General features: G+C 44.9%; 1 protein-coding gene across 2 annotated transcripts in view; it reads right to left on the bottom strand.

The window, feature by feature from the left end:
* The window catches only part of GFRA1 (GDNF family receptor alpha 1), a 228,440-nt gene extending 218,025 nt beyond the window's left edge, over positions 1-10,415 (bottom strand). For both annotated transcript variants that reach the window (XM_066620276.1, XM_066620277.1), the window contains exons 1-3: positions 9,588-10,415; positions 8,027-8,329; positions 6,342-6,425 (exon numbers count right to left, since the gene is read on the bottom strand). In XM_066620276.1, the coding sequence (XP_066476373.1) occupies positions 6,342-6,425; positions 8,027-8,329; positions 9,588-9,627 (427 nt within the window). In that variant the 5' untranslated portion in view covers positions 9,628-10,415. The remainder of the gene's footprint in view (positions 1-6,341; positions 6,426-8,026; positions 8,330-9,587) is intronic.
* Positions 10,416-14,038: the final 3,623 nt, after the last annotated feature.

Raw genomic sequence — 14,038 nt, 5'->3', positions numbered from 1 at the left:
GAAGTGGGGGGGGGTGTGCAGATCTCCATACACAGCAGTGCAAAAGCAGGGGAAAAGCGTGGGGCAGGTAAGATCTCTGTATAAGCATCACAGCAAGACCAGTGCAGAACCCCTTGCACACAGAACCAACAGATGGAAGGGGGGGGGTGTGCAGATCTCCATACATACCAGTGCAAAAGCAGGGGAAAAGCGTGGGGCAGGTAAGATCTCTGTATAGACATCACAGCAAGACCATTGCAAAACCCCTTGCACACAGAACCAACAGATGGAAGTGGGGGGGGGGCCAGCAGATCTCCATACATAGCAGTGCAAAAGCAGGGGGAAAGTGTGGGGCAGGCAAGATCTCTGTATAGACATCACAGCAAGACCATTGCAAAACCCCTTGCACACAGAACCAACAGATGGAAGGGGGGGGGGTGTGCAGATCTCCATACATACCAGTGCAAAAGCAGGGGAAAAGCGTGGGGCAGGTAAGATCTCTGTATAGACATCACAGCAAGACCATTGCAAAACCCCTTGCACACAGAACCAACAGATGGAAGTGGAGGGGGGCCAGCAGATCTCCATACATACCAGTGCAAAAGCAGGGGAAAGGTAAGTCAGCCCCAGTAGAGCCAATGGGGCTCACTCCCAGGGATGAGTGGACGGGAGAAAAGCCTGCCAGCGCCTCCTCTCCCAGGGAGGAGCCCGTCTCAGTCCCTGGGCTCCCTGGACTCACTCCCTAGGCTCGCTCCCTGGGCTCACAAGCCTGCCAGGGGCTCACTCCTAGGGATGCGTGGACAGGAGAGAAGCCCGTGATTGACTCATTTCGCCTGGAGATGGACTGGTAGCTCGAGGATCGACATAATGAGCACCCCTGCCTGCCATCCCACCCACGCTTTCCTGGGAGTGAGCCCCAGTGACTCTAAGACTTACTTCTGAGTAGACACGCAGGCTTGCTCAGCAAGACTGCCACCCCACCCACGCTTTCCTGGGAAGCGGAGCCGAGCAGAGGGGGCGGGGCCAGGGGCGGAGTTTTTTTTTTTTTTCAGTATTCGCTCCATAAGACGCACACACTTTTTCCCCCACTTTTTGGGGGGGAAAAAGTGCGTCTTATAGAGCGAAAAATACGGTAATTGATTGTCAAATTCTAGCACCCTTTCACAATCCGTTGCTTTCTAAAATGTTATTTGACACCAGGATATGCTGCTACCAATAGGATTTTAGTTTTTTACTCATCACTCACTCAAAATGCAAATCAAAGATGTAACCTTTATACTCTTTGCTACTGAAAAGACCCTGGTGTTTTTAATGTTTCAATAATGGTTTTGGTATTCTATATTTCCTGAATTGTTTTTATTTTTAGAAGTGCCTATAAAGTCACAAGCAAGCTACTGTTAAAAGCTGCATTTTGTCTGTGTGCCAATTTAGCAGCATTATAAAGAGCAATTTCCAACTCTGGAATAATTTTTTGACAAAGAAAAACATATGCACATCTCCCCTCCAACTCAGACTTGCACATTCCAAAGCGCCATTGCACAACACTCTCGTTCAATAGCAACAATGCTCTAGCCTAGGTACAAAAGCAATACAACAGCAGACATGCATATACTGTAGTTAATTTTAATTCACAGATTGACCTAGAACCCAGTTCTATATCTCTGATGGACGATTTCTTTCACCATCATAGCAGGCAATGCGCATTGATCCATTGGACATCAGTTCTAACCAGAAATGTGTGCAGAAAGAGATGCTCCTTCATGCTGTGGCTTTTTAACTTTCATGCTGCAGCAGACGCTGGTTCTGATCTTGAGAATTACACACACAGAAACTCCTTTGGCAGAGGAAAGAGCCTTTTCACTGTTATTCAACATCCATGAGATAAAAAAAACTGTAGCGAAACCACAGTCCACTCTTCTGTTCCTCTAAAGAGCCTAACTGGTATTATTCTCATGACAAGGGCTAAATGACCTTGGACTGCTGGAGCAAGCAATTAAATCTTAAAAGAGCCAGACTGGTGGTTCAATTATGTGCAACAGGAGTATGTAGGAGTCTGTAATGTGTACTTCTGCTTCTGCTACCCTCATGTGGGATCCAGCAAAACAGGCCAAGATAATCACCAGCAGCAGACATTATATACAAGAACAGTTTGAGCTTTTAAAACACCTAGCATGCTCACACTTAATACATATTTCTGGCTGACATTGCCTACATGAATCCACTTGCTTTTTTTAATTTATGGGAATCTTGTGAGCAACATTACTGGATCCTGAGCAGTGAAACTAGTGCATCAGGATGGAACAGGGTGGGAAAAGAAGTAGATTTAAAGCCTCCCCTCATTCATCTGGGCAGAAGGGCACAGCCCCCTTCACCTTGGTGCTATGAACAAGACACATGAGCAGGGAGGCCCACATGATTGCTTCATTTGCACATATAAAATACCCAGTAGAACAGGATTATACCATGTCCAGTGGCTCCCATGCCAACAGAGGTGCACAAATATGACCAAATAGAAAATTTCATATATGGTCCTCCTGGTAAATATGAACCATAGGTATTATTTTGAATCAAGTCGTACCTAGGTAAAAGCCTCTTCAGCTTCTGGCACAAAATATCCTTTGCTTCAAGCCAATATTAAGAATTCAGTGGCTTAGAAGTACTTAATGCTGAAGATATGTGAGCTAGACACAAGAAGGTGGGACTCTTGCAGGATGGAGTACAAGTCTCGTTTCAAAACTAGAACTAACTGCAGATGTTAGATTTCAAGTAGATGGGGAAAGGAACTAAGACTAGACATAGAGAACAAAGTGAACTAAATGATACCGTATCTCCAAATCAACAGTTTTGTTAGATATACTTCTCCACCTTCTGCAATGTAATGGATTTAAATGCAAAAATGCAGCACAATGTATTTGAAAAGGTGTGAATCTCAGAACTAGTGGAGAGAGACAGCCTGCATGGGACATGTTCCATATCCTTCAGGCTAGTGCAACCACTATTATTTGCAGTGCTGTGCTGGACAAGCATTCCTCGTTAAAAGCCTCTACCCATATGAGATGCTGATGCACACAACGATCTAGTAGTCCAATCCTAATCTGCCCTGGAGCAGGTAGGCTGGCTGGCCTGCACTGCATCCAGAACAGGGCTGGGCCAGGTTGCAGCACAACTGGGAGTAAGGGGAATGCGTTCCCCTTACCTCATGTTGCATGGCAGCTGCCCCTATAGGGTTATATCACGTAATGAGGTAGCACAGATCCAAGCAGCCTCGTATAAGGTCAGGCCATCCAGGAGGGGGGTTAGGATCCAGCATAAGTGCCGGATCCTGGCTCCACCCCCTCCCAGGCCTGGTCCTCCCACTGGCCCACCCTCTGCCTGCCCTCTCCTGCCCCCCAGAACGCCCTCCCCCGCCCTCTTCAGACCCCTACACAGACCTGACTCAGCCAGTGCAAACTCACCATTCTGCTGGGACAGTGGTGCCTGATTCAGCCTCCAGAGTCCAGCACACATCTGTGTGCTGGCCTCCCAACTCCTGAGGCGGCGCAAAAGTGCCTCATGGCACTTTTGTGACACCTCCAGGCCAGCACAAGGGATTTGCACCGGCACAGAATGCATCTGGATTGCGCTTTAAGGGACAAAAGGATGGTTTTATCTCACTTGCCCTCACATATCATGCAGTAGTTAAGTTGCATGACTTTGTCCGTATTTCACCAGTAGAAGCTTGTATGTCTGCAGCTAAGACAACAACACAGACTTATTCTGTTAATATGTTCATTTTAAAAAAATGCATAAATGCAAGTGCAGGAACTGCTGAGTTCATCTGTTATGTGACACCGGGAAATCATAGTCTACATTTAGTGAAGAAACACGTGCCAAATAAGGAGAGTGAACAATTCATTTTAAACAACCCACTCTTCATTCCACAGTCATTCTTAAAGACAGTTATGGAGATTTCCCAAATTGCATCTAATAAAATATTAAGGAGCCTGCTCAGATCGAAGCAAGGAAAAGCGACACAGAACATCACACAAAACGGCGGTCTTACACAGACCAACAACTGACCTCTATTATGCTCGCATAACCCTGGTAAGGGAAAATGTTGTCTTTGGTAGCTTAATATATAAACGAAACACTGACCAGGTTTGGCAGTACAGCAGATAGAAACCTTGCCTTAAGCAACTTTTGCTAATCAAATCAGCAATAAGCAAAATCCAAGAATACAGTATAAACTCTGGTGCTTTGGTTATACAGGCAGAAGAGTGAAACAGGCAGTTTCAATAAATTGACACTGCTACACCGTAAAGAGACAGTAAAGAGGTATCTGTTGCTGATGGCACCAACACTTTCCAAACACTGGAATCCTCCTTACTATATGCAGTACAATCTCACGTACAGCCCAAGCCTAGGCATGTCTACTCAGAGGTAAATCCCATTATAGTCAATGGGGTTGACTCCCAGGTAAATATGGATAAGTTTGTAGCCCTAATGAAGTATCTACATTAGTGATTCTCAACCTTTTTCATCTCATGACACACTGACAAGGCACTAAAATTGTTAACGCACACCATCCGTTTTTTGACAATTGACAAGGCACACCACAATGACAGCAGGGGCTCACATTCCCCCAGCAGCCCTACTAACAAATGATCCTCTCCCAAACTCCCATGGCAAACCTGTAGATCATCCACAGCACACCAGTGTGCCACGGCACAGTGGTTGAAAATGGCTGATCTACATCATATACCCATCCCTGAAACAAAACCTGCACATATGTACTTTCCATTGATGCTTGTGGATATCAGGTGGAAGGACAGACCCAGTCAGCATAAGTGAATCACATGTATCAGTTACAATCACTGCTGCAGATACTTATGGATTTGGCACTTTACACAAACAAATCCTGTCACAAACAAAAGAAAAGCATGTGAAAAAGGAAGAAATCAGAATAGATAGAGAATAAGTGCTTACATTCAGATCAAGTTAATTTTAAAAAGTGGATTAAAAAATGGATCTTAAATAGATTTAAAGGGACATTAAGAGTTCAGTTTGCGAGGTTTGCAGTGGTTTGTTCAAACAAAATTGACATATATTACTTATTTGGACAGCCTTCAAGAAACCATTTCCGCTCTACACCATTTATCCTGGCACTTTGTTGTTCTGGTGTTTGGGGGTTCTTTTTTTCTTGCATAGTTTAGCCAAAAAAAGCTGCTGTCCTCAACAAGAAATTAAGCAGTTAAGTGCAAGTATAGGCACCTACAGTGGCTTATATCACTGATTTACTTTAGAAATATAATCTGGCCATGAATTCTGGAGTTAAATATTAACCTTAGACAGTAAAATGCTAATGAAGGCTAACATCTATAGTGTCAGAACCTATTTCTGATCCAAAAGAAATGTAATTTTTAAGTTATTATAGCACAAACAGTATAGCACCAGTTCCATTCTGCAACAGTACTGCAAGACTAGCTCAAGAAAATCATACAAAAAGAGAGGCTTTCAAAAGCAAAACTGCCACAAATACACGAAGAATTCAAGCAAACAGGAAAATGCTTAATTCAAGAGGAGGCACACATTCATATCCTTCTCTCCAAGAGCGTAAACAGACTCATCTCATATGCCTTTGTGTCAAAAAGTTGGGCAATCTACACAGGCCGCATCAACAGCCTGGTGTTAAATTGTAAATTCTAAAGGCAGAGAATCAGATTGCCACCTACAGGTGCATTTATCCCTTTTTTTCCCAGGAACTGGATGCACAAAGATGAAAACTGGAACATTATAGGAAGTATCTTTCTGGCTTAATAGTACAATATACTCCACTTATGCTCTACATGCTCTCTGACACCAACTGCTTTTATGGACTAAAAAAAATGTATCATGTCCCATAAATACCAACGACATAGGCTTTATTCACACAAATGTGCAAACCACTGGATGTCTCAGAATCTGATGACTCAGAGCTGAATGTGTGAAACAAATCAAAAGAAGAGCATTCTATCTATTGTGGTGTCAGCTCACAAGAATGCTCCATCTATGAGATGCTTGGCCTGCAATGACTCTTTCACATGTGCAAGTCACCACTTGAGATGCTGCAGTCATCCAGTGAACATCAGACATGTCCAACCTCAACCTAGCTTGAAGGTTATGGAGCTAAGCATTTATACAAAACAACATTCAGTACAACACATTTAGCATACATAGAATCTATGGTGCAGGAGACCCGTACAGTATTTCCTCTGGAACCCTATTTCCATTTTCTGATGACTTGCGCTGATTTTTTTAAGCAGCAGGAAAAGCATTATTCCACATCTTTAAGAAAGCCTTCGGTGAATGTTCCCATTTAGTAGAAGAATTGTAAATTCATTTACCTGATACAATTGGTGCTAGCCTGAATATGTCCGATAACCTGCTGTTAACTGGTTCATAAGGTGACTCTTCCAGCAAGTCGTTTCCTATAGACAATAAAAGTCTTGGTTTTTCTTTCATACTTTACTACTTTTAGAAATCTGAATATGACACAGAGCTCCAACCCATCACCCTCCACGAATATACCCATCCAAACAAGGACCACTTCTTCCCCAATGTGGCCATAGTCTTCCTGCCAGCATTTTCTCTCCAAAATTCAAACCATCTTTCATCACCTCAAACCCTTTACCTTTAGGCTGGGGATATTACAAATAGTTTCAGCAGAAGCCTTTCCACTCTCAAAAGTGAGGTAAGAGGAGAAAGGGAAAACTTCAAATGCACAACAACTCTCAAGCTTGGCCACTCCAGAATTATTACTCAGACTTATTACCCTTTTCCATTTACATATTGGCACTCCTTTAGAGTAAAGGAGATGATTAAATAAGTTTCCTTCTATGTTATGATTCACTCATTGTAATTGTTGCTATCCTCAAAATTCAGACTTTGAGAGCACTTGGAAGCTTTTTATAGGGAGAAGCACCTTGTCAACAACTCTTCCTCAGACTCCAACATGTGAAATGGCTACCTCTAATAAATTTGACTTCAAGAACAATGGGGGGTTGGGGAGACTAAAGAAGAATTCCCCATATAGCTCTATAGTTCTGACTTATTTTTGCATTTAGCTATAATAATCCTTTCTTGGACAAAGGACATCCAGTGAAAACAGAATCATCTGACAGTAACCACTCTATTTTAAAAGTGAGGGAGTGTTAGCATATGGTGAAGACTATCCAGTAATAACTATAATTTAATGCGAAAGCAAGAGCAAATAAATCCAAAGTCATTAAATATTTCAGTGTTGTCGCTGACTAAAGTATTGATTTCAATTAAGCACTACAGGTGTGAAAGCATCAGAGTAGACATTATAAGACACAGCAAGATCACAAGGACAACAGAACTGGGCCTCAACTTCCCAATCAAGCAAGGGTCAGATGCCAATACAACTACATTAAAAGTCCTGTCAAATCAGGAATCAATGGTTGTTTTGTCAAGTTCATCACTCTAACACTGAACTATCAGTATTCTATCCTCACTTGATCCCTTAATGTTACACAAAATACAGAATCCCCCTTTCCTGATGTATCCACCTCCTGCTAAGCTGATATAGACACCAGTTCAAAGAAGGCTGCTTTTAAACACAGAACATGAGCAACTCTGCAGGTCAGGGAGGAAACAATTAATTCCCCTTTGACACAGGGGTGAGGAGTGACCCCTGTGATCTTGTGAGGTTAGATCTCATTAACAAGTGTTTAAGATCCTTTGGGGGAGGAAGTGGGTAAGGAAGCAAAGAACCTAACCAATTCTCTTGTAGATTGTGTGCTTGCTAATACCCTAATCTTTTGACTTCGGTTTACAAAGGTCAGCTTAGTCCCCCTGGAGGAAATCTTTATTCTGCATTTCCCAACACCAGGGGACTGCTGCAGCAGCCAGCAACAGCTGCTCTGGCTGGGTGGTATGAAAGGTCCCCAGTTTGCAGTGGAAGAACACAATGAGGATTAGGAAGTCAACTCAAGACAAATCAGAGGCACTGGGAAATCCCATGTTCATCAAGGGAAAGTCAAAAGGGCTTCTGCATGTTACAACGTACCCTGCAAGCTTTGGTACATGCTCCAGTAAATGCGCAGGCAGTTCTTTTCCTTCTTCATGCCCCTCTTGCAGCGGCAGTTGTACAGCGATTTCTGCTTGAGAGCCTCCATGGCACTTTTGCACTCATCCTTTGCCTCCAGGCCTGTCGGCCGACTGAAGTTGCTCTCTTTGCCAGCCACACACTGCCTCAGCGTCCTGAATTTAGTGCTGCAGCTCTGCTCCTTGATACACTGGTCACTGGCTTTCACGCAATCCAGACGGTCCCCTCCAAGCAGCCCGCTCACTTCTGCAGACAAGAGCACTTCTACATTAAAAAAAAACACACAGAAAGAGCACAAGGAAATGCCCTGTAAGTCCCTTTGAGGCTGCGAGGACAAAGGTGCTGACCCAGAAAGCCTGAGTGCAAGGAAATTATAGTACAAGGCAAGGCTCTGTTATCACTCCTTTTATCAAGGATAAGGAGTTCCTGAAAAAGGAACTGCCTTAAGTCAACAAGGAGGTAGCCAGCCTCTTCCCCTGATAAATAAAGGGCTTCAAGTGATCTTCTTACCAAATGAATGCCCCATTAGTAAATTATAAAGCCAAACCTCTCCACCACCACCCCTCCACCACACGGTTTGCCAGCCCCATAGCACAGCCACTTCCCCCAGTCAAAGAGTTCAACTGAGCTTTTCTTCACATAATCCTGGTTTCCTTAGGAATTCCCAGAAAAGTGTATATTCTTCAGTCCCAGATGACTTAAGACTCAAAAATACCCCATGGGTGAACTTGCAGATTAAGACCCTCTTGCTTGGGTTATAGACACTTCATGCACCTAGAGCAACAATGGGGGGTTAAAACACTTGCTCTCAGTTTTTACAAGGGCTGTGCTGTGATTTCAATTGCATTCAGAAACAGCCAGATGAGAGAGGTCTTCCCACTGATTGACAGGGACACTTAGCATCTTCAGACTCTTTTCAAAGGCTGCACTTAGAATAGCCTTTTACCTTTCCAGCGGAAAGGGAAAAATGGACCGTTTTTGTTCCTCGACCAAGAAAACTGCAGCAGGGAAGGCAAATTAAACTCATCCTGGTTACGAGGCTGAATTCCTTTTCTTGCTTATGGGAACATGCAACTCACACACACACGTGTATACACACACAGAGAGAAATGTTGCATGCCTATTGTGAAAGCAGTCCAGATTTCAGACATAAATCATCTTGGAGACTCACAATGTAGGAAAGAAAGGGTGCGATTGTTTATCTTAAAGATGCCAATCTCGACTTTGCCTCTCGTTAAGATGCTGAAGACGAGAGGAGATGGTGGGAAAGTTTCCCTACCAACTTGCTGCTTGTTGGGTCTTTAACTAAGGAGTCAGTATCTTTTTTTCATCTCCAGTGAGCTTCACCTGCACAGAAGTGCCAAATTAAAGGGAACAGGCAAATCAAAGTGCTGGTTGCGAACTACAGAAAACTTCCGGGTTTTCAGAGAGCAGACCAGCTTAATGGCAACCAGCGTGTACTGGGCTGTGTGTGTGTGTGTCCCAACCCAATACTGAACCGCATCTAGAGCTAGACACTTACCCAATAAGGGCAAAACGAAGTATAAGCTGGCCAGGGACATCTTGCTGTGCCGCAGGTCGTTCCCCCCAAAGTGAGCTCCTTCGTGCCACTCCAAAAGGCGATCAGCACTGAGATATTCCAACTGGGAGAGGTTCCGAAGCCCCCAAGTTCATATCCATGGAATTCCCCAGAAAAATCCCCAGCCCACCCGCCTTCTCTCTTCCGTCCACTGAGAGTACCAGCAAGAGCAGCTGCTCTGGAAGGAGAAAAAAAAACAAAACAAAACAGAGAGAGACACAGACAGGCAGTGGAAGGTTTCTCACTTAGATCTCACATCCCAGCATCATTCTGGAAAACAGGCGCGCGGATTTCTCAATGGGAGTGAGTGTGACCCCCAGCAGGAGCTTCTCCTGCCTCTCTGGGTGAGGAGCACTTTCTCCTTCTTCTTCCCGGGGAGGGACTCCAAGAAAGAGGGACTCCAAAGAAGAAGCGCAGCAACCCGGATCCAGAGGCGCTTGTCCCCAGTCCCGCAGCCACCCAAGGCTGCTCCAGGAAAGCAACGCCCGCTGTCCTCCTCCTCGCCAGCCGCCTTCAAGTCAGCATCGCGCTGCCTACGCACAGCTCTGGCTGGGCAAGCCCGATCGCGCCCCCCCCAAGCGGAGTTTGCGCCTCCCCAAGTCCGCAGGCTTTCCTGATTTGTTTCTAGTTCGCTTTGTCCATCCTCGCTCAATGGAAAAGGGGGGGCGCAGTGGCTAACGGGAAGGGGGGAGGAGGAGGAAGAGGAGGAGAAGAGGCTGAGCCTGGTGAACCCTCCGAGATGCCTTTTGTGCGGCGGCGGCTGCCGGGATCTCTCCCTCTGTGCGTGTGTCTCTCTCTCTGGTGGTGCCCCCTCTGTTGGAGAGCCGGGCGCACGCAGCGAGCAGACGCTGCTATTGATCCCGCGCGCGGACCGGGAAGGCTCCGGCAGGTGCAGCGCGTGGCCAGCAGCTGCCACCTTTCTCCCAGCTAAAGCAAGGCCAGCCCCCCTGGCTACAACTGGCCCCCTTCCCACAAGGACCAAAAAAGCTGGATCTTTCTCTCCCCCCCCCCAAAAAAAAAAAACCTGATTGCAAACTGCAAGCAGCACTCTTGGCATCCAAATTGAGGCGGGGGGATGCGACCTTTCACGGGGGGAGGGAGGGTAGGACTGACCCAGTCCTTGGGATCTATTTCCAACCCATTGGATCTGCTTCCGATCACAGCCTGCGGGGGATCTGAGGGGTTTGGGGACAGCAACAAATCCAGGGGAGAAACCCGTTCGAGAAAGTTTTGGTGACCCCCCCGCATGCACCATCAACCCCGCCCCGCTCTGTTCCTCGTCCCTGTAGGCGCTGCTGGGGGTGGGGGTGGGGGTGGGGGCTCCAAACAGCTGGCATCGGAAGAATGAGCTCTGCTCATTTCCAGATCGGAAGAAGCCATCGAAAGGGGAGCTGGGTGGCAGCCCTGGGCTGGCAGGAAATGACCCGCACTGAGCCCCCAGGCAGACATGCTCCAATGAATGCTTTGCTTGCAAGCTCGTACCTTGGGCGCCTTTCAAGGAGAAGCTGTTCACACCAGCTCCCATGTCCAGCTTCGGCTACTCTTCTCCGGACTAAGCGGTTTCAGCCCATCCGTGGAGCTCATCCTGGACAGGGTGATCCTCTGATGGGGCAAGAGACACTTTTCTCTGTCATCCCTGCCAGCGGGGCAAGGGACGCTTTTTCAAGTGGTGTTCCTCTTATATTTAGCAGCGGAGAGTAACTGTCCTTCCCCAGCACAGTGTCTCTTCTAGTGGCCTGCATCTTTTTAGATTGTGAGCCCTTTTGGGTCAGGGAGCCATTTAGTTATTTGACTTTGGCTGCAATCCTAACCACACTTTCCTGAGAGAAAGCCCCATCGAACAAAATAGAATTTACTTCTGAGTGGACCTGGTTAGGATTGTGCCCTTTGTCTGTAAACTGGTTTGTGAACTTTTTGTTGAAAAGCGGTATATAAATACTGATGATGATAATGACCAGTTGTCCTCTTTTTCCAGGACATGTCCTCTTTATTACCCTCATGTCTTGGGAAAGTGCAGAAATGTCCTCCTTTTCCCTGTGAGTAGGCTCCTGCCAGCAGCAGCACTTAGCCTTCTTGTAATTAATAAATTATATGTAAAACTGTATAGTTTTAAATTTAATAATAAGTAATATAGTGTCTAAATTAACCACATTAAATCAATATACAAATGTTTTTAGCTTTTGTCATATCCTACATTTTTCTTTGATGTCCTACATTTTGGAGTGCCTTGTCCTCTTTTGTAGTTATGACATCTGGTCACCCTGATCGTGAATCAAGAGAAGCATGAAGGCACTCTTCTTTTTTCCAAATTCTGTTGTATTAAAAGCACTGTTTTTATAGCCCCATTTTGGTTCTCTGCAAAAGAGTCAGAACAAGAGATCAGAGGGCACCAATTCATGCTGTGGAGAAAAAGACTGATGTTGGATCGATTGTTTGTCTTTTAATAAAACTAGCTAGTTAACAAGCTCTGAGGTTAGGTACCATTTGCAGCTTCTTTATTGAAAGACACTTTTTTTAAGTGGGGAAAAAAAAACACCCTGTGAAGGATACAGCAAAAATCAGTCTTATTGTGTGTTTCACTTGGAGGCAGAAATCTATGTAAAAATGTGCCCTTCTGTTAACAGCAGAACTCTTGCAAATTTCATGAGGCTTAGAGATATATATGTGCACGGGCATGTGGTTGTGACATACATTCAGATATGCCTTCATTTGAACAAAGTACTAGATCGGTGTATCAATTTACACTTGCCTCCTGAATAAACAAAGCAAGCATATGTCACAACTTCTTGACAGATGGTTCAAGCAAAGAATTGTGAGTTTTCACACAGTCACTACTTATGGAGAGCTCAAAGAGTCTAACCAAAAAATGCAAATTGGGCTAAAACTCCAGAGTTTATCCCTTGTACACATACGGCAGAACCTGACTCTATTTCTCAATATTTACAGATGTTTTGACATTTGCAAAGAAGCAGGAGAGGAAAGTGTCAGATTTTCACAAATATTACAGGCAAAGGAACCAAAATTTCTCATTTGCAGGTGGTACCTCTTTGTCTTCAAGAGGATTAGTGCTGGTTTAATTCATAATGAATGCAGAAGGCCAAGGAGATGAATGGAAAAAGAGAAGTCAATGTTGTCGAAATGGCAAAGGGGGAAGGACCTTTGACACTCTTCAGAACCACAGATTCAAGCAATGAGATTTTGAAGTGAAGCAAGAGTGCATCAAGCAACAAAACATTGACTTTTTGTCACGTGACGTCTTATTGGTGACTTCAACGTGGAGCCTAACTTCAGAGCAGAAAAAATGCTTAGGTCACGACTGGAACCAAACATTCACACTGATGCAACTCCCTCCAGTGCCAATACAGGCAGCTAAGTGCAAACAAACCCATATCACAGTCCAGGGGCAGTAGTCACTTGTGCTGTGAGGGAGGACAAGCAAACACAAGTTGTGTAAGTTCTTTCTGATACCTTCCTTCCTGTAGTCTTCCATGCTGCCCCCAAATGGAAGTTTATTTTAAAGCTGCCTTCACCAAAGACAATCTGGGGAAGTCCTTACTCCTAGTGCCAGCCACTTCACTTAAGAACATAAGAAGAACCCCGCTGGATTAGGCCAAAGGCCCATCTAGTCCAGCTTCCTGTATCTCACAGTGGCCCACCAAATGCCCCAGGGAGTACACAGGCAACAGATACAACCTTGGAGAGATCCTTCTGGAGCTCTTCACAATCTCTTCAGTGGAAAGTACTGACATAAGGGGTTAGGATTGCACCCTTAGATATCTATTTTGTGTCCCTTTTAATAAAACTGTAATCATTTATTGGAATATTTTTCTCAGTCTCTTCTTTAAGTACAAGGAATTTCTGCAGGACACTGGTTTGCATCCAGTCTTAAGATCCCGGTGTTCCAATAGACCAGGTGTAAGAATTCCCCTAAACAACTAAACCAGGCTTTTTTAGTAACATGCTGCTTAGCCCTGGCTCCAGGTTATTTATGAACAGGTTGAAAAGCACCGGTCCCAGGACAGATCCTTGGGGCACTCCACTTTCCATCTCTCTCCACTGAAAATTGCCCATTGACATCCACTTTCTGCTTCCTGGATCGCAACCAGTTCCTAATCCAGGAAAGGACCTGCCCTCTAATTCCCTGACTGTGGAGTTTTTTCAGTAGCCTTTGGTGAGGGACCATGTCGAATGCCTTCTGAAAGTCCAGATATATAATGTCTACGGGTTCTCCCGCATCCACATGCCTGTTGACCTTTTCAAAGAATTCTAAAAGGTTTGTGAGGCAAGACTTACCCTTACAGAAGGCATTCTGATTTTCCCTCAGAAAGGCTTGTTCGTCTATGTGTTTTAAGATTTTATCTTTGATGAGGCATTCCACCATCTTACCCAGTATA

The sequence above is a fragment of the Tiliqua scincoides genome, chromosome 3 (assembly GCF_035046505.1).
Source record: "Tiliqua scincoides isolate rTilSci1 chromosome 3, rTilSci1.hap2, whole genome shotgun sequence".
NCBI lineage: Eukaryota > Metazoa > Chordata > Lepidosauria > Squamata > Scincidae > Tiliqua > Tiliqua scincoides.
Note: the sequence above shows the minus strand (reverse complement) of the source record. Positions and strands in the feature narration are given on the sequence as shown.